This window comes from Gymnoscopelus microlampas (assembly GCF_963454915.1).
Source record: "Gymnoscopelus microlampas genome assembly, chromosome: 17".
In the NCBI taxonomy this organism is placed as follows: domain Eukaryota; kingdom Metazoa; phylum Chordata; class Actinopteri; order Myctophiformes; family Myctophidae; genus Gymnoscopelus; species Gymnoscopelus microlampas.
The window spans coordinates 17,667,589-17,691,868 of record NC_139954.1 but is presented as its reverse complement, the minus strand read 5'-3'; the positions used below and the strand labels follow the sequence as shown (position 1 = coordinate 17,691,868).

Sequence of the window (24,280 nt, the reverse complement as noted above, 5' to 3'; positions counted from 1 at the left end):
CCATGACAGTGTCGATCTACAGTGTTTATCTGATCTGCGCCCTGTTCGTCACCTATGGACACAGTAAGTAACCTAAGCCTACCGACTAGCTTCAATCGGAACCTCTCCCTCCGCTCCGAGGCGAATATTGGCCAATATTGAATTTTTCCGCACATCGTATCCAAAAAGTAGAGGTATTCCCCCCTGCTCTCAAATGTTTTACATTTTAGCGGTAAATACAATTTAAGTGTCGGGTTGAAACAAGCGTTTAAATCGCTTTTTTTGTCTTTTTTTCATGTTTTCCCAACGCAACCTCAACGGGAGCAATACTGCGCATGCGGACGGGGGATGACTGGCCACAGCCTGACGCCAGCTATCTACACTGTGTATATGGGGAGCCTCTGGCCAGGCTGACAAAGAAAAGCGATTTAAACGCTTGTTTCAACCCGTCGCTTAGATTTTCTTGACCGCTAAAATGTAAAACATTTGAGATCAGGGAGGAATACCCTTACTTTTAGGATACGATGTCCGAAAAAGGGTAAGAATCAACAATATTGGCCAATATTCGCCGGTGTCGCACTCTGCCGGGGTGACAAAGATTAAAACGAGACCAGATCGACTTGAAAGAACACGTACCTGTCCTCGTCAATCCCGTTTTTTTTTTCATATCACAATGCCAAAACATGTACCGATCTGATTCTTGTTTGGATGAAGAAACGTCGGAACCGGCACCCTACGCAGCGGGACCTCATCTCTGAGCTATACAGCGGAGGGAGAGGTTCCGATTGTAGATAGCCATAACGACCAAACACCAGACAACTGAACTACTACTTATTTAGCAGTGGTCTAAACTAACTAAGTACATGTACTCAAGTACTGTAGGCTACTGTGCTTAAGTACAAATTGTAGGTATTTTTTACTTTAGTACGTGGAGTTCCAATTTTCAGCTTCTACTCCACTCCACACATCTCGGAGGCAAATATTGTAGACTTTACTCCACTACAATAATTGTAGTAAGTAAAGTTTTCAAATAAGTTTTACTTGACTTTTACTTGAAAACAGAGTATTTCTACATTGCAATTTTATTTTTAATACACTTTTTCCACCACTCCACTGCTTATTGGCTAATACTAACACAACTCGTCGCGCTCTGAGGTGTTGTGAGCTTGTACCGCACGGGGGACCCATGCGCGCGCGTGCATGTGTCCCGTTTCTCCAGTTCTGGATGTTGGCAACCCTACTTGTACATCGGCCATATATAGTAAGCCTATTCGCTGTATAGTGCTAACTTAGATTGATTGGTTCGAATATAGTGATGAATATAAATTGATGTTATTATTAGCCTACTAGTCACTTCACAATCATCCATATCCCTCTCTTTCTCTCTCTCTATCTCTTTCTCTCTCCGCCCTCTCTCTCTCACACACACACACACACACACACACACACACACACACACACACACACACACACACACACACACACACACACACACACACACACACACACACACACACACACACACACACACACACACACACACAGAGAGCCTACATTCTGTGGTGTTGCTGAGTAGTAGGCCTAGTTTAATCAGTGGTGGAAGGAATGACAATGTGATATTGCTAAAAATGAGGCCAATGATACAGAACAAAAGTCAATCCCTAATTAGGTGATAGGCAGTGCTGTAAAGTAACTAAATACATTTACTCAAGTACTGTACTTAAGTACAATTTTGAGGTACTTTTACTTTACTGGAGTATTTCCAAATGTCAGTACTTTTACTTCAAGTATTAGAAGTATGCAAATATTATACTTTTACTCCACTGCAATTATTTGAAAACTTTAGTTACTTGTTACTTTATAGATTTTGATTATTATTACAAAACATACATTAACCACTTCAGCCCTATACATTTCGGCGATTTGAAAATAGCTAATCTACAAGCTCACAATGCCTAGCTTTTCGACGCATTGTGAGCTTGTAGATCTGTTAATACTTTTCTGTTAATACTTTTAATGTGTTAATATTTACATATAAAAACCCACAGACACACTTAACCACTTCAACCTTCAATTTAAAAAAAATCTACAAACTCACACTGCCTTTAGATGCGACAGGGTTGTAGAGTAGACCCGGCACCTTTTTTGTACTTTTGCCTTTTTACGATGTTTCTGCCCGACAGCGACGATGAACACACATCGATAGAATATGTTCAGGCAGTCGTTTTGCCCTGTAGGGACCTCTACGGTAGGCACCACTGGGAGTTTCCATCTTTAATGCATACAGTGCACATTCTGCACAAGCAAACACTGGCATTGACCTTTAGACTGAGGTTGGTTCTTCAAAGCCTGAATGTGCTGCTTTCATTTCCTGATTCCACTGTCTCAAAGCACCTTTTTTTCTCCTTGATTTTACGGTACTTACTAATTCATACTATTTCCTAAGAAAACTGATGACAGAAAAAAAGCTTCTCCCTTGGTAACTCATACTGCAAAAGAAATGCATCTCACTAGTAGGCTATGTTCCAAAATACGCATATTTATATTCATATCGCTGTCTGAACAAAAAATAATGTTTTGGTTTCAGTCATGATAATGAGCTCCTGGGAAGGTTTTGGTCTGTGACAATTAATCACAATTTCCTCTTGAATGGAGTAGGATTAATCTCCTTTTGTCACTGTCACATCTAGGCCACAGGAGTGCAGTACACTATGTGAGTGCTGAACAGATCTATGTGCTGAGGTGTGGGAGCACTATAGGTCGTCTTCTCAATGTTCTCAATGTTACATGGAGCAGAGCGGAGAACCACACCATGGGCCTACCATCTGGGATGGAGGTCAAGGATGGGGACCTGTGGTTTTTACCCGTGGATGCTTCTCATCATGGCACTTACACATGTGAAATAAGGTACAAAATGAACTTGTGCGACTTGTCTGCGTGATAAAAGAATGATGAAAGAAATAATTGAAGGAAGGATGGAATAAATTAAAATAGTTTTATAATGTATAGCAAGAGTCATCTGTTTCACACCAACTACACCTGTTATGTTAGTTCTTACATGCAATGTTAATCCCTATATAACAATGGCAACCTAATAGCCACACTTTAAATCGCACCTAATCAGTGCTGTAGCATTTAAACTGCATATCCCTGTCTGCAGGGACCATGTAGGGGTGGATTTCATAGTTTCAGTGTCTAGTGGACAGTGTCCTCATCCAGCTGAGCCCAGAGAATTCAAACAGGGAACCAGTGATTCTCTGCTCTGCAAACAGATGGGCATTCTTGGACTGAAGAAGAACACAGCACACGTACGCTGGCTCAAGGTAGACTACTCTGCACAGCTTACTCTGCCGCTTGTGAAATTATTAATAAAGAAATGGACAAAGGAGGAATAAAAGGACAGAAAGAAATGAAAGGAGTGAGAAAGTGATGAAGCTAACTTGAGAGACAGTTCAATTCCAATTCTAAAATGTTGTTTCACTGCATTACTTTAAAGGTAGAACTACCCACTGAGCATTTTTCGGTCTATTAGACGTCTAAATGACGTCTAAACGTCACCTAGCCGTCTAGTCTAAATCCGGTTTATGAGTGGTCTAGAATTGAAAGTTTTTTCAACGTCTAAACCTAGCCTAGACGTTGTTTCAACGTCGTTTGAACGGCTAGATATAAATATATAACCGTTCAAATGACGTTGAAACAACGTCTAAGCTTAGCCTAGACGTCGAAAAAACGTTCATTTTTAGACCCGTCATAAACCAATTTTAACCTAGACGTTATTTAGACGTCTAATTTTAACCCAATTATAGACTATAGACGTTGTTTAGACGTCATGTAAACGTCTATTTAATAAGGATATTAATATACTTATAATTAAATCAGATGTTTAAATAACATCCAAACAATTTGTAGGCATTATATACCTTTAAGATCTATCAGATTATTCACACAAAACCTATATTAATGCATTTAAATCCCTCAATTTTAATGCAGATCCTGGTTCTCTGCCAAAAATACCTGATGGACCAAATTTAACCCTTTTTGCTTACCTTTGTAGTGTAGTCCCATGATGTTCTGATAATTTGTTTACATTATGCTGTCATCTTTCGGGATTAAATAGGTTGCAGTGTAACACTAATGTCATGCTATTCTTTATTGTACCAATGGATAAAATCATTTTTCTTAATGTTAACATTGATTTACTCTGAACATAACTACCCTTCAACTGTAAGTTCAATCACAATACATATTTCAACAACAAAAAAACATACCAAAGCTTGTACAATCGTTCTTTAATTTTTGCACCTCTTAATGCTTTAAACCATTAAGACCTGTCATGTTAGATTTTAAGCACTTTAACACATCTTATACTTGAGCTATTAAAAAATAGCAGATCTACAAGCTCATAGCACGGTGCGCACTACGAGCTTGTTGATCTGCTATATTTCTTTGAATGTATGTTTTTTCCGCAAATCTTTGCTTTGCCTAGATTTGAGTTAGAAATGTGTGTGTGTGTGTGTGTGTGTGTGTGTGTGTGTGTGTGTGTGTGTGTGTGTGTGTGTGTGTGTGTGTGTGTGTGTGTGTGTGTGTGTGTGTGTGTGTGTGTGTGTGTGTGTGTGTGTGTGTGCGTGTGTGTACATATATTCAAAGATTTGCACATTTTTTTTTACAAAAATCTTCAAAAAATAGAAGATCTACAAGCTCTTATAGCGCCGGACAGAGTTCCGCGCTATGAGCTTGTAGATTTGCTATTTTTTGAATAGCCAAATAAATCTTAAGTGACACAGATGCGTTCCCTGTCCTATTGGGTTAAACAACTAGAAAAGACAAGTCTTAACAAAATGTTTTGATCAAATAATAACATTGGATTTGCTTCAAGGCGTTGTCCTCTTCTTCTTGTAACTCCCTCCACCACTTCTACCAGGCGCCTGCTTGAAGTGGTCAGAGATGGCAGCGCTGACCAGGTCCTCCATTGTCTCTCTGAATGTCTTCTGAACGGCTTCTGCAGTCAAAACAATGACAAATAACTCTCAGGCTGACAGAAGACATTACAGAGGTTATCTAGTATATGTCAGTCACACGTGTACAACGTGAATAAGCAATCAACAAATAACTAGCACTGACAAAGTTATTTTTACCATTGATGACAGATAGAAGGCAGTGCTTTTGAAAGCTCTCTCCTGCTGTCCATGCAAGTAGAAAGGACTCATCAGGGCATTGGTGAAAAGTCTGAAACAAAAAGAAAACGCAAAGCTAAATTGCAAAAAGAAAAACGGCACACTCTGCCAACCTGCAATGAAGACAGTTATGTTGATATGAAACAGAAATAATACACTAACACAGTGGAAAGTGATAAATAATACTTCCATTCTTACTTTTCTCCGACATGGGAAACTGAAAGAAACAAACCATGTGACAGTCTGCCTGTGATTTAGAATTTGAGGCTATACTTTGGCTGGTGCAGATCTTAATAAACAACATTACTTGTTTTCAAGTTCAACATCATTATCTCTCCCCAATTAAATCTTTGCCAGAGTAAGATGACTTACAAACTTTATCTAAATGTACCTTTTGGAATCCTGTGACTTTCTCCTGGGAGTTCTGATAAGATTTCCTGTTGGTGAAAGACAAGGTAATTAGGCTACATGTCATACTTGCAACATCACCATTGAGGATTACTGTTATAGTCAATTGAAAGGTGGAGTAGAGTCAAGACATTTTCTTGGCCCAGATTACGGCTTCACTGTAGGGGAGAGAAAACCCCCATTGCAACCCATTTTGCTCACTGCTACAATCAATTGAAAGTTACCTTGTGTAGTTCAGGATCTGACTTGGACCGGTGTGTAGCTTCAATATTCTGCTGGGTGTGAAAACACATTGAAATTACACCTTCTTACGAGTAGATGTACTGTTGTTGAAATACGTAATATGTGGGGCAGCAGCTCTGTAGAATACAACTCTCGTAGACGTATTTATGATTCTGACGTTTTCAATCTACGAAAACGTCAGAATCATAAATACGTCTACGAGAGTTGTATTCTACAGCTAGGGCAGCAGGACACGGGAAGCCCCCCCCCCCAAGCCCCCCCGGTGCAACCTTTATGGACTCTCTAAAACATATCTGAAAATATTCATTGTGGGCAGGCTATGTCCAAAAACAGCGTTTTTAAACATCTTCTCTCAGGAAGTCACTTTTCAAGAGCCAAAAACGTGTGCGTGTGGACCATAGAGGTATAATATAACTAGAGGGCGGATTGCCCCGCCCCCAGCTATCATTTCAATGAATGTGCTCAGTGGCGTTTTGAAGCACCCGGAAGCCTGCCGGAAGTAGAATTATTGGTTCGATTTTGACCACACATAGAGTAATGAGCATGCGCACTAGTGCAGAGATGCTCGTAGGCCTGCGTCCTGCGTCGCTGACGCACCATATTGCGAAAGGACGCATTCATGACAACTCTAGTGCGTCCATGGGACGCAGCTCCGATTAGCTCCGATAATATATAATATTTGTCAGCTGTGATCTATATGGACTCTCTCGGTTAGGCACCGTTGGTGGAGAAGTATAACTCTCCGGTTAGACACCGTTGTACTGGAGAAGTATAACTCGGTTAAACGGCGTTGTGTGGCAGAAGCAGCAGCACAGCCCCTCGCTGTTAGTCTACGCTACTCACACACAGAGAGAGAGAGAGACGGCATGAGGACCTGCTCTTAAACGTGTTAAAACGTCTTGGATAGACCACTGTCTGGAATAATAACTGATCATCATACATACAGGTCTACTACTAATCTCTGTTGCTGTTGTCATCTTAAATTGACCAGCCAAAGTAAAATCCCCGATTTTAGAGTGTTCTCCCACTTGCTTGGAGATCAGAGTGATGTATGTGGTGGATTAATGCATGTTGCCAATCAGCTGTGTAACATTAGCAGGTTAACGATGGCTCGTTGATCCTATGCATTTGACCCTGATTTGACCACAAAGGCAAACAAAAGCACTAATTAATGGCAGCTGTAAGTAACCGGTTGTCTATCGTCTGTGTCTTGTGTATGTTTAATAGGCAACTGGATGTTTTCTGTAGCTTAGATATATCATAACAATTAATTCCCTGAAGAGGGTAGACCCTCTCCCTCATGCTAAACTTAAAGTGACTTATAAGGTTCCACTTCTCCTCAAAAAGACAACTTTATTTTCCTTTCTCAATGACAAGCCTAATAGTATTATTGCATGTTGACTATGTGCAATAACTGCAAGCCAATGTTCATAGGCATTGTCAGTATTTGTCTTCATTATTTCTTGAATTCCTATTTCTTTATTTGCCAATACTTCCACTGTAAGCCAGTGTTTTCAGTCTACACAATAAATAGTAAAAATAAATTCTACATTCATAAATAATACAAAATAAAATAATAATAATGATTAAAAGGTTCTATGATTAAATGTATTCTATTGGTCAAAGGTATGTTAAATCCACCTGTTGCCCACTACTAGTATTTCTTACCATAAGGTGTGCTAATACTACAGAATCATATACATTTGAAAAAATATATTTATGATTTTTTAATATATGTATATATATCGGTATCGGTCTTGAAAAGCAGGAACGGGTCGCACTGATCTAGATCTGCTATTTTCACAATATGTATCTGTGGAACTGAATCAAACTAAATTAAGTGCCTCAACTCCTAATTCCTCAGGGTGGGGGGTCCCCAGTTAAAATATGATTATTTTGGGGGGTCGCTGCCTGAAAAGGTTGAGATCCACTGCATCAGGATATAATGTACACAGTCACACACGCATAGAAGATATGGAGATTGGAGATCAAAGAAAACGATAGGGGGGGGGACGTGTAATTGGGGACCCATAAAATGTCCCTGGGACCCATCTAAAAGACCACCCTTGCATCCCAGGACCCATTACATTGAAAACCTAGCAACATCACTGCTAGTGTTATGAGTTATGAGCATGCGCACTACTACAATCAATTGAAAGTTACCTTGTGTAGTTCAGGATCTGACTTGGACCGGTGTGTAGCTTCAATATTCTGCTGGGTGTGAAAACACATTGAAATTACACCTTCTTACACCATCAAGTCATGTATGATATATGCTGTGCTTTATCCAAATTTTCATTGTGGAGTCCAAGTTGTTTCTGTTCAGGAGTAAGGCCCCACAGTAATGTACTATTGTTGAAATACGTAATATATTTTAATACCTTTTTATTTTATTTTAATCTTCCGGCTAAACGTTCTGTTATACTCATTTATTCTAGAGGACCTAAAACATAGTAGTAGTAGTCCCAACGATAATGCAGGCGGGTAAACAAACAAACAAAAACTTTCAAAATGTAATTCCTGATATTTAAAATGTTAATCATTGATTCACCTTGTGCAGTTCTTCCTCTTTTACGGCTGACCGGAGTTTTGTCAAGATCTACCACAGAAAAAGAAATGAAGGAATTAGAAAACTCTTAAGGTTTTGTTTGGACATTAACACCGATACTGGCTGTAATTTCCATCTACAATATATATATTTAACATTGGGCTTAAATCAATTAACATAGCATTTAAATGTACCTGGTGTTGAGGTGTGTAGAGGGGCTGTCAAAACTGTCATAGCTATGGGCACTGGGCACTGATTCACCTGGGGAAGATAATTAGGCCAGATGTATATCATTGTAATGAACGAATATGACAATACTCCCAAAATAAAAAGGACAAAATAACAAACAAATCTAACAGCACAGCTCCCACCAGCATGGAGTTATCTATAGCTTTAAGCCAGTCACCAGTCAGCTGTATCAAAGCAGTAGAAGTAGAGTGACCAGCTCTATAGGCATGTTGAGAATGTGTTGCAAGCTTGTTTGAAACAAAATAAGCTTGAATTTGTGAATGCACCAACCTTTCCATGATTTTGCTCAAAACAGGTCAAATATTTAAAGGAATAACCTTAGCCTCCTTCCACAGCTTTTGACATAGACCCACATCCAAACATCTATGAATAATATGACAGATAGGAGATGCTATATTCTCAGCACTTTACCATCCAGATTATCTAGACCTTACTATCATAAGGAAGAGAGCAGAGTAACTGCTCCACAAATAGTTGCAAGGAGTTGCAGTCATTGTCGTGGAATAGCCAGATAGATAGATACATAGATAGATAGATAGATATATAGATAAAATGTGACAAAAGTCAGCAGTTCGCCACTTCTAGACATTACCTAGAAGAGAGCTGTAAATACATGTAAATAGGCTACTGATTGATTTAAACCAGGGGTCTTCAACGTTGTCAGGCCAAGGACCCCTTTGCTGAGAGTGAGATAAAGCAGGGACCCCCAATATATATTGTATAGAATATAATCTTTTCATAGATTTCATAGATAGCTTCATATAAGGCTGAACGATTAATCGTTTTCAAACCGAAATCGCGATTTGAAACCACGCGATTAGCTAATCGCAAAGGCCGCGATTTTTTTTATTTTTATTTTATCATAACACATAATTTTAATATTAATATTAATCCCAGAGCACCCGCGGGACTTGTCTCCTTCTCTCCAGAGTGGCTGCCTCTCTCTACAGGGAGCGAGAGGGCAGCGCCCCCCCTTCTCTCTCTCGCTCTGTCCCTCTCATAGAGTTAGGTCCCTGGCCGTTGTCGAACGGCCGTGTTGCGCAACTTAAGTCCCCGATGCCGCGCGTAGCGGTAAAACATTATTTTCGGTGCGACACAAGTAGTGTAGTAGTAGTGTTGCTCCTATCTATGTTTGTTTCTGTAAGTGTAACTTACATTTTCCCCATCATTATTAAACTATTTCTGTTGGATGCTGTGATCCAATGTAAACAATACGTTGCAAAGGACTTCCTGGTTAGTGTTGCCAGGTTTTGTGAGAGAAATAAGCAACCCTGTCTATGAAAACAAGCCCAAAACAAAAGAAGCGACTATGAACCATAGAGTTAAAAATAAGCTATGAACTGTATCTTTGTCACTTATGTACAGTGGTGGAAAAAGTACTCAAATGTTGTACTTAAATAAAAGTATCAATACTGCAATGTAGAAGTACTCTGTTACAAGTACAAATCCCAAATTCAAAATTGACTTGAATAAAAGTAGGCCTACAAAAGTATTGGTATCAAAATGTACTTAAAGTACCAAAAGTAAAAGTACTAATGTTTGAAAATAGCAGATCTACAAGCTCACAACGCGTCGCATCGCGGCGAGTTGTGAGCTTGTAGATCGGCTATTTTCAAATTACCTAGGTATAAAATAGGGCTAAAGTGGTTAATGTAGGTTTTATAATATTATAATTTATATCTGCAAAGTAACTAGTCACTAAAGTTCTCAAATAATTGTAGTGGAGTAAAAGTACAATATTTGCCTCTGAGATGTAGTGGAGTAGGAGTTAAAGTATTGGAAATTAGAAATACTCAAGTGAAGTACAAATACCTCAAAATTGTACTTAAGTACAGTACTTAAGTAAATGTACTTAGTTACTTTCCACCACTGCGTTATGTATTCTGAGTTTTTCACTTCCAAGGAGTAGTAGTAATACAATGTACAGTAGGAGAGGACTTTGCCTTGTGAGACAAAAAAGTGTTACATTTTAGTTGAATGTTAATCTACAGCTAAATACTGGATATCAGTAAATATTCTTCTGGAGCCATAAGTGAAAGACCTACTTATTTCACTGCTGTGAATTGTTTACACAAAATGGTAATTATTTGTTTAATTTTATTTTTATTTTTGTTTATTGAACTTCATTTCAGAAAAAGCTTCTCTTCTTGAGCCATAAGTTAATGACTTAACAAGTTAAATGTTGGGTTGTTTACAAAAATAAGCTATTTCTATTCCAGCTAAATGTTTAAATATATACATGGGGAAGATACATGTTGGAAGCAATGAAGCAATTCATATATTTTAGTTCTCATCCTTATTTATTAGAATCTAGAACAGTAAATAAATGGTATGCCATTTGGTAATGTTCCATTACTTCCAATTACTTTTTAAACGTACACAGTGAATACTAAACTGAAGCCTGACTTTAAAAAAATGTTTAAGATTTTTTTTTTTTTTTTTAATTAAAAAATCGCAATCAAATCGCAATCGCAATATCGGTCAGAAAAATCGCAATTAGATTTTTTCCCAAAATCGTTCAGCCCTAGCTTCATAGACTTGTTTTGACAGACACTGTCATCAATGTTGGATTCATGTTAATGTGTATTTTCAGACTTTTAACCACACACACCGTCCATACTAAGTAAACTTGACCCACTCTGTACTTGTTCTGCTTTTTTTTCCCCCCTCCACCAAACCTCTTTGCCGAAAATAGCAGATCTACAAGCGCACAAGCGTTGTGTGCTTGTAGATCTGCTATTTTTGGCTAAAGTTCTCCTCAGAATAGGGATGCTTGGTTGAAGTGGTTAATGTAAAAATCACAAAGATTTGGCGGACCCCCTGTAGTAACTCTGAGGAACCCCTAGGGGTCCCGGACCCCCTGTTGAAGACCCCTGATTTAAACAATATATTCAACACATGGCCCAACTCAAGGAAAGGTGAATAATGTTATAGTTAAAACTCACAAAACATTCAATTAATAATTACCTGTGGTGTTTGATCTGATAGCACCATTATTATTGTTCTTTGTCGGTTTTGCTTCAAAAAAAAAAAAAGAAAGAAAAAAGAATACATTAATCAAATATTTCACAAGGTTCTGTAAAGTTTTAACTCCAGATTAAACATTACACAAACAAACGATTATTTTATAGTTAAAGTATTAAAAAATGAATTTAAACTCAAGTGATTGTAATTCGTTACGGTCCACCAGTAAAAAACATTGAACGCCAGCCATGACGCCTGCACTTTGTTTGGGCAGAAGCTAGCAGCTGGTAGCTAGTTGGCTAACGCTAACTTGTACATGATCAACTAACTATGTCAACACAAATAAACATCTCCTTCAAATAATGTATCCTTTAGCACTCACCTATGCAGTTCAGAATGAATGTTTTTTTGCAATTCTGTTCTTTATAGTCTCTTCTGTTCAGTTTTCCTCTTGCCTTTAGAACGCGTTGCTGACTTCCGTGTTGTTACGAAAGGCACTCCAGGGGTTGCCACGTCTTGTGAGACCGCTAAGCAAAACAAAATGTTGCCATGTCTCCGGAAAGAAACAAGCAAAACGACCTCCAAACCCAATCTGCGGTTTACTGTAGATTAGAAAGTCTAGTGATGCGAGGTTAGCAGTTTACTGCTTGGCTTTCACTCGTTCCTCTGTATTTTATATTAGCCTATCACCATTAGTGCAAACTGCCTTTATTTGTTATATTTATACATATTAAAAAAATATATTTGCATATTATCACCATTATGCAAACTGCATTATTTCGCTGTAATAGTATTTCTAAACATATGTACGTTTTCAAACAACATGACTAAGAAATGAAATACATTTAATGGTTTAAATATGGTCTAAATCTAAACGTTGATGATATATAGTTTTGATTTAAACGTCTAGATCAAGGCTAAATCTAAACTATACTGTATATTGATCAATAGTGACAATAGTGAGATATATCATAATTTATTAACCTCATGTTAGCACCCTAAAATAAAGATTTTCAAACAACATGAATAAAAAAATAAAAGTTTAGAAATGGTCTACATTTGAACGTTGATATATAGTTTTGATATAAACGTCTAGATCAAGGCTAAATCTAAACTATACTGTATATTGATCAATGGCTATTCAAATTATTTTTGTCCAATATTTGGAGATCAGTAATGCAACTTACAGTTGTTTTTTTTAATCAATATGTATGGAATAATTGTTTAAATTCAATCGGCTAGATTTGGTCTAGATATAGACCGAATCTACACCATCTAATTTAGGTCTACAAAAAAACCGAACGTCTAAATAACGACTATGGCTCACTGGGTATCTTTGTAGGTACAGATGTTAAGATACGTTCTGCTGGGGACTTCCACAATACGTCTGATATTCAAATAGAGGCTAAGAGCCAATTCACTAACAAGGGCAAACTAGAGGTGTGCACAGTTGAACCATGTGGGTCATCGCCACATTATCTGATGTGTAGGATTATACTGTATATAATTTGATTTAACAGTGCATTGAGTCATTGCAGACGGAGTGACATACACATACACCGTCATTGCATCAGTTTTGCAATTACTTCAAAGCCATCATTCTGTCTACTGTAGGACTGCAGTCCACTGGAACTGGATGGAAAGACTGTCGACCAGGAGGGCAGACTCAGGCTTTATGGAGCCTCGGAGGATGATGCTGGGGTCTACACCTGTCTGATTAACTTCACCTTGGATGGACAAACCCATACTTCCGCACGCAGCATCCAGCTCAACATTAATAATGGTACATTAGATTGAGTGACGGTTGGCTGATGGTTAGAGAGTATGTCCCCAGAGAGTTGCCAGTCCCTTTGTGTGTGTGTGTGTGTGTGTTTATTTTTTCTTGATAAGATTTTACAGGTGAGATTCACCATAAAAAAAATCATGTATAATCTAATTTAGACAAGAGCAAATATATTATATTTGCTATTGTCTATTATACATTTATTTTTCTTTAAATCTGTCAGATCCAGTTACAGTTATTCCTCCACCTGTACTGGTGTATCCTAACAATGACACGGTGCAGGTTGAACTAGGTAAGAAGAATTTATTTATTAATATTTATTTTAACTTATTATTGCATGATAGCGTTGTTTAAAGGTAGGGTAAGTGATATTTTTTGCTATAGAGTGTTTGTTCAGTAACAGGAGTCTCCCCGTCTCTCCAGCTCTTTAATAAAGAGAAAATACATTTTTCGGTAGGTGTCAAAATCTTAGCCAATCAGGAGAAAGTACCCATTTTCAAGCTTCATTTTTATAGTGTTCCAGCTCCAATTTTGCCTGCTCATTTCTTAGTGTCATCACTTCCAATTTCTCTTGTTTAATCTATATCCTGATTGAGTTCTCTATCCTGATTTGATAAAATTGGAAATGAAACTGAAACGAAAATGCATTTTCTGTTTTATAAAGAGCTGGAGAGACAAGGAGACTCCTTTTACTGGACAAACACTCTATAGCAATGAGTACTATCAGAATATAGAGCTATTTAACACTTATTTTAACCAAAGAAAATCACTTACCCTACCTTTAATTATCTCTGCCAGGCCAAAAGTCTGGAAGGTGGAGATTATGTTTTCGCCCCTGTCCGTCCGTCACTCCGTCCAATCACAATGTTGTTACGACATCACAGAATACACTGATATCGTTACAGTGTTTCAGTGTTACTGAGGAATAGAATCCACCGATGATATTATGATACAGTCTAAGTGCAAGAAGGACCTGGAACCGCTGGGCCAATCGACGTGAATCTTTGCAAACAATTGCTAAAATCGACCGTTTGTCGTACAAATTCTATTTACCCCACGCAGCTTCCTTGTGGAAGTCAGTCATGGCTGCACTCCACGACTCACAACCCAGCCTGGCGGAGCTCTGCGCTCAGAGGAGTGCACTTTTCTAGTTTAAAAAATAAATCTGTATTGGTATTTGTTGTTGTTACATGTATACATACATAATGGTGATACTATGATATAAAGGAATATAAAGTGCCTGCCACTTTACTGTACTTACTGTAATCAATGACAGGTTCCAGTGCTGAGTTAAGATGTTTGGCCCTTTTGGGTCACATTGAGCATGAGGAGAACTTCATGAACTGGATGGTTGATGTCCCCCACATTGATGGAAACATTCTGAATCCGTCCCCCTTTATCTAGTGAGTTCTCTAGTTCCCTTTACTATCATAAAGCCCTACTATAAGCACTTTGAGAAAAGTATGAGTATGACATAAGAGCAAAATGGCAATCATGTGAATAATGGTCAGTTGATTGATTGATTGATTGATTGATTGATTGATCATACATTTCCTCTTAGCATCCATGAGGATAACAAAGTGTATGGCCTGTCTACACTGTCCATCTCTGAAGTCATCCCTGACCTCCTGAACGTGCGAATCCGCTGCATTGTGACAAACCCTATAGACGAGGTTGAGGGCTTTCTGTGGCTTCAGAAAGGTACAGTATTAATGGCCTTTCTCATTCTGCTCTGTATTAAAGTTTCAAGCGAGTATTTCTGCAGGAGGGAAAGCGCTATGGCAGAACTCTTGCATCAATGCGCTGTGCATAAAGGACTTTACTCAGAATTGTACCGGTGCCACAATTAATCAAAATAATGAATTAAAATACTTGACTTGGGGGAAAAAGAAAAGAAAAATGTCCTGTTTTAAATACAGTAGCATAAATGTACCATGAAGTCCATTAGAGCTGCAACAGATTAACCACATTCAACCTGGCATTCCTATTTTTGGCATGGCATTATACAGTAGGTGAAATCAAAAAACAAAAAAATAAATACAGATCTACAAGCTCACAACGCATCACAATGTGATGCATCTTGATCTTTTAGATCCACTATTTGAAATATTTTTCATGAAACCATTGTGCGGCGAAGTATAAAATAGGTCTTAAGTGGTTCATCAATTCGTTGATATATCAATAGAATAATAGCTATGAAAATAATCGATAGTTGTAGCCCTGCTGAATTCTGGATGATCTAACCTTCAAGACTGTTTTATGCTTAGTTGCAAGCCGTTGTCATGCACCAAAAATCGTTAACTTGTAGATCTGCTGTTTCTGCTGCACGACACGGTACACAACCAAGTATACATCAGGCATCACTTCGTCTTGCACCATTTGCAGCACATTCTGACAGACTGTCATTTTTGTCTCACCATTCATTCTTCACTAGCTGACCACACTGAACTGCACACCTGTGTAGGTGCCGGTCTGGCCTTCGGCCTTGCTGTTGTGCTTCTGGTATCTGGGTATGTCTTCAGGGTGGATCTGGTCTTGGCCTATAGGAAGCTGTGTCCTCATCTGGCCAGACAAAGTGAGTATTATCGTAAAAATGATGGGATCTATAACGGCTTACCTGTGGATCTCTGATGTCATGCTGATGACGTCATATTGATAGCTTCAGTCACAACCGGACGGTGGCACACTGCCACGCATTGCGAGCTTGTACACCCGCGCACAACTATAATTCAGGCTTTACACTTTTGACGTTCCATTTTGTAGAGCGTACTGCACTCTGATTTGTCAACATCACTGAACTTATTTCGGGCGCAATCAAACCTGTATAGAAAGCTGTCACACAAAGTGATCAAAATAGACAATTTGATTCTAACATGCTAGTCTTCATGTCGGGCGTCGTTGGTTGTCTTCCACCATGTCACACTGCACAAGATGAAACAACCGGTTGTCGTCCCAGACACATTTTTGTGTCAGGGACGACCAACTTCTGTTCTCGGGCTGATAGGGTGTAGTATGGAGAGGCTATAAAATGAAGCAGCTATGAACATTCAGCACAACAGAGCTAACAACAATCTCCTCTCCTCTCTAGCTCCTGACGGTAAAGAGTATGATGCTTATGTGAGCTATCTCCATGTTGATGATGTGAGTTCATCTGGAACAGCAACCTTTGCCCTGCATGTTCTTCCTGAGGTGCTGGAGAAACAACATGGGTACACCCTGTACATCAGAGGACGAGATGACTGTCCAGGAGAAGGTCAGTGACAGTGTGCAGTCCACTTTTATTGTAGACAGTTTATGTAATAATTATGTCAAAATTAAACAACTTACATTTGAAGTTGAACATTGTAAGATATTCATGTTACTTTGAATAGACAAGCTTGCACACTGACGGTTATGTACAGTATTTGTAGTATATAATACTATAGAAAGAAGCACAGAGGATTACTTCCATAGCCAGATCCCAATACCCAAATTTCTGCCTCCTTGCCTCCATCCTCCAGCATGGCGGTATCCAGTGAAACTGGTGACCTGCCGAAATATGTAGTGACAGGTGTGTTTCATTCCTTGCAGCGATACATGATGTGATAGCGGCGACAGTGCGCAGATGTCGCAGAATGATCATCATCCTGTCTGCAGACGTTCAGTCTTACACAAACGCTGGAATGGAAGAAGTGCTGCCGCTAAATCACAGCCAAAACCACGAAAACTACGAGCAGAAGATAGGCCTGCATGACTCCTTGATGCAAAATGACCCTTGTGTAATCCTGGTGGAAATGGGTGAGAATGGACACCAATGTTTAATGTTAATTAGAAGTGCCGTTGAATTTGAGGGAGCACATAAACATAATTTAGAACTTCTTTGAATAGTTTTTATATATTGCAATCCCAAGGCACACCTGGACTTGTGTCATGGCACACCATTTGGGAACCACTGGTCTAATGGTTACACAAGTTTTAATCAAGGCGGTCGAATTATGTATTCTGTCTTATTTAATCAGCTCTGTTTTGTTTTGTTCTAATCTTGTACTGTGTATTCTGTCCTGTTGTATTAAACAGATGGTCCCCTGGATTACAGTGGCCTTTCAGCATCACTACGCTACATCAGGAAGCAACAAGGAGCTCTACGATGGAACACAGCCTCTTCTGGGAACCAAAGATGCACCAGACTGCCCTCTAATGGATATTTCTGGAAGTGCCTGAGGTACAACATGCCCCCAGTGCCTGGAGGGAGAGCCCTCACTGTGGTCTAAACCAGGTGTCGTTAAACCCCCTCTCTCAGCCTTGGAGCCAAAGGACAAATTTTGGGTACCAAATTTCGGAGCCCAGATGATTGACAGATTCTGAAAACACACTGGAAACGCACAGCAAAAATGTCCCATAGTGCGTTGCAAAAAGTCCTGAAGGAGGCGTCAACAAGTGTGACTTGGTAGGGCTGGCCATTTTGGATGGTCATAAATAGCTTTACTTAACGTTAGCTCTTACCCCCTAATATGTCTTCAGCTACTATGCCACGCCCCCCCGCCCCCCGCCCCCGTGGTGACGACACGTTGCCAAGCACTATAGTTACTTGAAATGCTCATGTACTCTAGAGTGATAGCATGTTATGTAGACAGATGCCAGGCCATTGTTGACCCATCCTATAGTGTGTTTTGTTTCAATGTATAGATTAAAAAAAGGTTTCTGATATTCTACTATTAGACTGATGAGGTTACTGTTAGGTTGTTGGTTTACTTATGATCCTAGTCTTAGATTACTATTTCTATGCATTATTTTGATGTATTACCTTGTGTTGTCCTTGCTTGCGTAAATCGCTCTGGATTAAGAGCGTCTGCTAAATGTAATCTGTAATCTTAATTTACAATAACAGCATCATTTTCATACATGGATTGCATCCTCCAGTAGCCTGGCCAGTACATTACCTTTCTCTCTGGCTAATCACTTAGTTTATAGATAATGCAGGGTACTTTTCTCCTCAATGTCACTAAGAAATTGGAGCCACTGCAGTGCAGGATGGCTGCCTTCCAAACAACACTGGGGGTAACAAGGTACCTTGTGCACAGTGCCTTTTAGCTTAGTTTTAGCCTAACAAGAACATTTAACTTCAAACAGCCAGAAAATACGAAATATTCATTGTATGTATTTATGTATTATTTTATGTATTTATTATTTGGATTGAAAATAGTTTCTAACTATTTGTCCAGGACCCCACATTGAATCATGGATTTCATTTTCCAGTGTCTTTAATGGGCCATGCATGTACTACAGATGTGTATTAACTGTATTAAGTTAATACATATCTGTAAAATAAATAGTTATGCTCAGTGTTAGAAATGTAACCAAAGGGACCCTTATGACTCACACACACTGCATGACTTTCAAAGTTGTCAGTTCACTGTGCAGTTCACACTACACAACCTTCTGTCTTGTAATTAAAGTGTCCTTAGGTCGTTATATTTGTATACTGTCAAAATAAGCAAAATATCCCTTTAAATTGAGGATTTTATTGTGCAGTTGTTCAATTAGAGTTGGACCCACAAACACACCCATACTTGGCAGTTGGGTTATAAGACATTTCCCATTGCCTTGTTCTGACACTGTGTCTTTTTACCACATGCAATCTACTGCCCTTATTTTGGGGCTAACATTCTGTGAAAACATCAGGGTTTAAGTGGTTAATTAGGGCCGGGGTACATGTATTTTCTATGAAGAAAAATAAATACTGTATGATAAGTGTGCTACTTCTAAAATGGTCAAATGTATAGCATGTGTTGTTTTTATGCTATGTGTATGTTTATTGTCCATGATTTCTAAATATATTGGTCATGTTGGCCTGCCAATTGCTTTCATCTCCCCTTTCTTAATACATGCTACAGTATGGTGCATTTATCATATTCATAATCTAATGCACAGTTAGGGTGTGTGTGTGTGTGTGTGTGTGTGTGTGTGTGTGTGTGTGTGTGTGTGTGTGTGTGTGTGTGTGTGTGTGTGTGTGTGTGATCTATTATGTACCAGGCTTTCCAAGATAAATATTCAAAATTCAACTAGGTGCGTTCGGAAATTACGCACCGGAGCACACTCGCCTATTAGTTTGTATTGGCCAGTGCGCTCAGTGCTGTATTTTCGAACGCACCCAAATTTTTTTTGGGCACAGATAGACTCATATCTATCTACTTTGTAGATTTGGATTATTATTACAAAACATACATTAACCACTTCAGCCCTATTTAAACTTTGGCTATTAGAAAATAGCCGATCTACAATCTCACAGCACGTTGCGATGCGTCGCTTCGCGTTGTGAGCTTGCAGATCTGCTATTTTCAAATGCTCTTTATACATTTTAAAACTTGTGAAATGGGACATGCTGCATAATGAGTACTTTTACTTTTGGTACTTTAAGTACACTTTGATGCCAATACCTTTATACTTCTACTCAAGTAATTTTTGAATACCAGCCTTTTACTTGTAACAGAGTATTTCTACATTGCAGTATTGATACTTGTCCTTAATTAACAAATGTGAGTACTTCCAGTTCCATCACTGCAAGATTCCTGCTGTGTCCAATCCAATCTCTTGTATTTGTAAATATAGTGTAGTTTCCCCAGCCCTCCTCTAGGGCGGCTCTATTGCTCCTGCTCATCAATATTTTGTGTGAGTTCTGCACATTTAACTTCCGGGCAGCGTTGCCATGTCCGCTTATTATAAGCGAGTTTGGGCTTGTTTTTCTGTAGAGTAGCTTGTAAATATTGGTGGTTGCGGTTTTTTGGTGCTTATTTCTAAAGTGTAGTTGCTTATTTGGGCTTGTTAACTAATGTTGTTTAAACCAGTGGTTCTTAAACGTTTTCAAGTCAAGGACCCCCAATAATTGTAGACTCAACCTTCTGAAAATATGTTGTGCCAGAGACTCCCATACAAGATTGTGTGAATTAGAAAATATTCCTAAATTTTCACTTTTCCCCCAAGATTTTTCTTTGAAAATTGCAGATCTTCAAGCTTGTAGACCTGCTATTTTCTAATAGCCAATGTATTTAGGTTTAAAGTGCTCATCGTGTGGCCTTTGGGCTTGTTTTCATAGGCCTAGTTGCTTATTTCTCTCGCAATATCTGGCACTGCAATGGATACGGTGACTGTAAAGTGTGAAGCTCATAGTACAAACAACACGCAGCAGCACACATGATGCAATGTTCTATATTTAACATTAGTTACAGTATCACAGAAAACCCAAGCTGAACTGTGTTGTGATGATGAGCGACCTCCTCTGTCACACCGACCTGCATCTGAAGGTATGCTTATTGCTTAGCTTATTAGCAACGAATCCACAGCTGCTATGCCTGTAGGTGGCGTAATGATGACGGCGGTTAGAGCGTCAGACTGTTGCGTTGTGGAAACTGCTTGCTTTACCTGCTATCTTCAGTGGTGGAAATATTTCTTGCATATGACTGTTTTATCAGCCCTGGTAGCTCTGGGGTCGGTCGACCCTTCTTTACAATTTCAAGCTTTTCTTAAAGTCCTTCTCGAAAAAGGCTTTGCCAGTAAATCCACCACCAAATCTGTTTGATCTCCTCCTTCAGCCATTTTTCGTTTTTGGTGCGTTTGTTTGTGAGTTTTAGCGAACTCAATCATAAAGAGACGACAACAACAAACCTTGCAGCAGAAGTTTCAATGAATCATTTCTTCCCAGCGGAGACAACACAAGAAAAAAAATCTGATTGGTTAAAAAAAACAGGCACTATTTTAAGACCTGCACAGAATGGAAGCAGCGCATCGGTGCGTCCAGTCTGACTGAGAGACAGTGCAATGACGGCAGCGAAATAAATACAATAGACAATGGTACCAGCGGGTACATGGGAGAGTGGATTGACTGTCAAGGGACCCTGGATACCGCCTTCTCAAATACAAAAAAGGTAAACAGGGTCCCAAAAGGGGCTAACTAACTAAATGCTCTGGCAGATACAAGTGTCACTGATGTGCATCATATGCCACTTGATCACATTGGAAGTGTCAAATAGTCTATTATATTCGGCTGCACCACAATTATTAATTCAAAATTTGACCTGTTGCCTGTTGACCTGTTGCAAAATATTTAAAGTGATGACATGTAATTACATTTAGTTGTACACAGGTGACAGCAATCATTATCACAGGGTTGTATTAGTCTTAGATCAAGACTCTCATAGACGTATTTTATCTTTTTTTTTTTCTTTAAAAAAAATAAAAATCTGAACCCCGCCCATATGCTCCATTCTCCCCTGAAGATGCATCAAACCCCCGCGACCGAGGGAAGTGTGTCACCCAGGCCCGGTCCCAGCAGGTTCCGGAATAGGGGGGAGAAGGATAGTGGCTGCTATGGTAAGGGCTCAACTAAGTCATCTTTACGTGTTACGTTTTGATTGAGGAAAAAAATGTTAAATGTTGTAACCACTCGCATATGTTTCTTGTCTACAGTCAAGGTGGTTGAGGACTTCAGGGCCCATGTGCTCATGATGAAGGTTGGCGACAAGAAAGGGACGGAGAACTCAAAGATGAGGGCCAGGAAAGCAGCCATCTTCTGCCGATTCATGGGCTGCGATGGCCAAAGCGACCTGAGTGCCCTGAAGAATTTGGACAACATGAGAAAGTAGGTAGAGTTCGCAAAGTTATCACCTAAAACGAAATCCTGAGATTAATTTATCTCATGTAACTCTTGTTGATTACAGATGGGCGGTTCATTTCGGGGAACCGGAGAAGTCATTTGCCTCAACCACGATAAAACAGACCATCTTGGATGTCAGGATATTTCTGAAGCACGTGAAGATGCGCTTTGCGGGGAACCCGGGCTACAGACTGTCCAAAAACGCGGTGCAACAGCTCCTTTACACCCTGAAGAGCATTAGCACCTTGAATGCCAAGGATGTAAGAGTGCGTCAGTACAAAGTCATGACCAAAAAATCAAGTGAGTACATTTCCACACCCTAAGGATGCCATAGAGAATTCAGTTACAATGTTTAGAATACAACATGTACTTAAAAATATTTCTATAAACAGAGGAGGAACTGACCCTGCAGAACCTGACGACCTTCAAGGAATGCGCAGAGTGCAAGACCCCGAAGCTGCTTGGTGAGTAAAATTGTTTCCAAGTTAGCCTCAACTCCCAGGTGAATTTTTCCAAGAAGTGGGCATTTAAGTTGTCTGTCATTTAATGTCACTATGAATTGAGTACGAAGGACTCCAATTGAAACAAGCCATAGGCTTTTTGGGGTTTTTAAATCCCATTTTGTTGTATTTGAACTGTACTTTCATGTGCTTTTTTTCTGCAAACTTCTAAATAAAGTATTCAATCAATCAACAAAAAAAGCAGTATGTGATTTTGTGTTAAACATAAGTCTTAAATAGCATCATATTATGATTGCAATCATTGCTACAAAGTGTTCTGTAATAGGGGTCTCCCTTTCTCTCCAGCTATATAGTAGAGAGTGGTTGGGATACCATTTTTTTTCCAATCACGAGAGATAACTCGTAGAGTATAGAGAATTAAACAAGTACAATTGGAAGGGATGACAAAGAAATGAGCAGACAAAATTTTAACTGGAAAACTACCAAATTGAAGCTGAAATGGGTACTCTCTCCATATTTCATCCTGATTGCATGAAATTGCAACCTACCTGAAAATATAATTTCAGTTTATTAAACAGAGGGAGAGATGCAGAGACCCCTGTTACTGAACAAACACTATATAGCTTGAGGAACCGAATAGAACAGGGCTTGACTTCTCTATAAAACTTCAATGAACGCGGCGGCCACCATGTTCTATTCAATCGCCCTATTACTTTGAATGGTGTGCTCGTTCTTGAAAGATTAACCGTTTAACCTTACCCAGGCTATTGGCTAATGGAGGATAGTTTATATATTTCTATTGAGGAAGATTAAAGGGACTACACCATGAATTTGAACTTTTCCTTCTTTTTTGTGTGTTTTTGGTCTCCCCTACCTCTCTTCTATCCCAAAAATACCCCAGTTTGAGCACTCTGGCTTTCACAGCATATCTGGGGTTTTATGTAAATTGTCTAAAAAAAATCTCAAAACAGGCCAAACTGATTTGCCCCCACATGTGACGTCACAAGCGATACAATCCCTCCCGTTTTTCAGTTCCAACATTAAAAGAAAAGGGAAAAAAACGTTTTTTTTTCTTTTTTGTACTTTTCCCACACAGAACCAGGAGATAACATGCATACAAACTGGCTCAATAGCGCCACGTGCCAAATCAGGACAATGTGGTATTACAGGGGAAAGTGCTTTATAGGCCAGAGAGAAGTTAGTTGAGTATATCTGAGGCTTGATTTAGGCTCAACTTTTGAAAAACGTTTGAGGGACATAAACAATATGATATTAAATATAAAAAAATGTTTTTAAATTCATGGTGTAGATCGTTTAACGTATCAACATGTTCTGGTATAAATCTAAATACAGCCACTCAGAGTGCACTGTACAGATGTCCCCGGCACACACAGATAGTGTGTGGTAGGTAGCCAGTCTGAGGAAATAGAGGCTGTTCCATCACTGGAATGGATTCATTTCCAGGGTGCCGATTCATCTCCAAAGTAGCTCTTCACTTAGTTTTCTGGCTCATTTCCCTCAGAAGTAACGTAGGTGTCTTCACCTGTGCGTGGTGGATCACTTGTACGCACAGGTGATTGTAATTCTAAGTGATTTACTGTACCATGTTGCTCATGCTGCTGTTGTATTTGAGCACCATTTCCCAAAGTTTATATGCAACTTTGTCTTCGTCCTTCTTTGTGAAATGGTCCCAAAACGAGCTATTGTGCGACGTATAAAATAGTGCTTAAGTGGTTAGTCAGTTAATTGATATATAAAAATGTCAATATATATTGACATTTTTATATATCAATTAACTGACTAACTGACTATACGAACCCATTATAATGTTAAATTCATCAA

General features: G+C 39.1%; 2 protein-coding genes and 1 long non-coding RNA gene across 6 annotated transcripts; 2 read left to right on the top strand and 1 right to left on the bottom strand.

Annotated features, from left to right (window-relative positions):
* LOC311065264 (interleukin-1 receptor type 1-like) lies at window positions 1-19,185 on the top strand. The gene is made up of 11 exons (XM_084085517.1): window positions 1-63; window positions 2,670-2,886; window positions 3,140-3,302; window positions 13,180-13,348; window positions 13,572-13,640; window positions 14,625-14,751; window positions 14,910-15,049; window positions 15,783-15,923; window positions 16,437-16,601; window positions 16,919-17,125; window positions 17,405-19,185. Exons 1-11 carry the CDS (start codon window positions 3-5, stop codon window positions 17,596-17,598), a joined length of 1,653 nt encoding a protein of 550 aa, XP_083941643.1. The 5' UTR covers window positions 1-2; the 3' UTR covers window positions 17,599-19,185.
* Window positions 4,480-12,055, bottom strand: LOC311064495. Of its 4 annotated transcripts, none has more exons than XR_014602702.1 (9): window positions 11,948-12,055; window positions 11,569-11,619; window positions 8,547-8,613; window positions 8,356-8,403; window positions 7,968-8,018; window positions 5,786-5,836; window positions 5,545-5,590; window positions 5,115-5,205; window positions 4,480-4,978 (listed from the first exon to the last, which is right to left on the bottom strand). It is a non-coding gene; the product is annotated as an uncharacterized lncRNA (long non-coding RNA). The 4 variants fall into 4 exon arrangements; XR_014602703.1 differs by having other exon boundaries at window positions 5,786-5,833; XR_014602704.1 differs by having other exon boundaries at window positions 7,968-8,015.
* A 1,289-nt stretch (window positions 19,186-20,474) lies between the features above and the next one.
* LOC311064696 (uncharacterized protein) lies at window positions 20,475-22,509 on the top strand. The gene is made up of 5 exons (XM_084084609.1): window positions 20,475-20,628; window positions 21,601-21,694; window positions 21,791-21,962; window positions 22,042-22,277; window positions 22,370-22,509. Exons 1-5 carry the CDS (start codon window positions 20,587-20,589, stop codon window positions 22,447-22,449), a joined length of 624 nt encoding a protein of 207 aa, XP_083940735.1. The 5' UTR covers window positions 20,475-20,586; the 3' UTR covers window positions 22,450-22,509.
* The last annotated feature ends 1,771 nt before the right edge of the window (window positions 22,510-24,280 follow it).

Excerpts from the sequence above, each read along its gene's own strand:
- LOC311065264 (XM_084085517.1), top strand. The coding sequence starts at position 3 with ATGACAGTGTCGATCTACAGTGTTTATCTGATCTGCGCCCTGTTCGTC. Across the intron at positions 64-2,669 it reads GTTCGTCACCTATGGACACA|GCCACAGGAGTGCAGTACAC; the intron begins GTAAGTAACCTA and ends TGTCACATCTAG. Across the intron at positions 15,924-16,436 it reads TCCTCATCTGGCCAGACAAA|CTCCTGACGGTAAAGAGTAT; the intron begins GTGAGTATTATC and ends TCTCCTCTCTAG.
- LOC311064696 (XM_084084609.1), top strand. The coding sequence starts at position 20,587 with ATGATGAGCGACCTCCTCTGTCACACCGACCTGCATCTGAAG. Across the intron at positions 20,629-21,600 it reads ACACCGACCTGCATCTGAAG|ATGCATCAAACCCCCGCGAC; the intron begins GTATGCTTATTG and ends TCTCCCCTGAAG. Across the intron at positions 22,278-22,369 it reads AGTCATGACCAAAAAATCAA|AGGAGGAACTGACCCTGCAG; the intron begins GTGAGTACATTT and ends TTCTATAAACAG.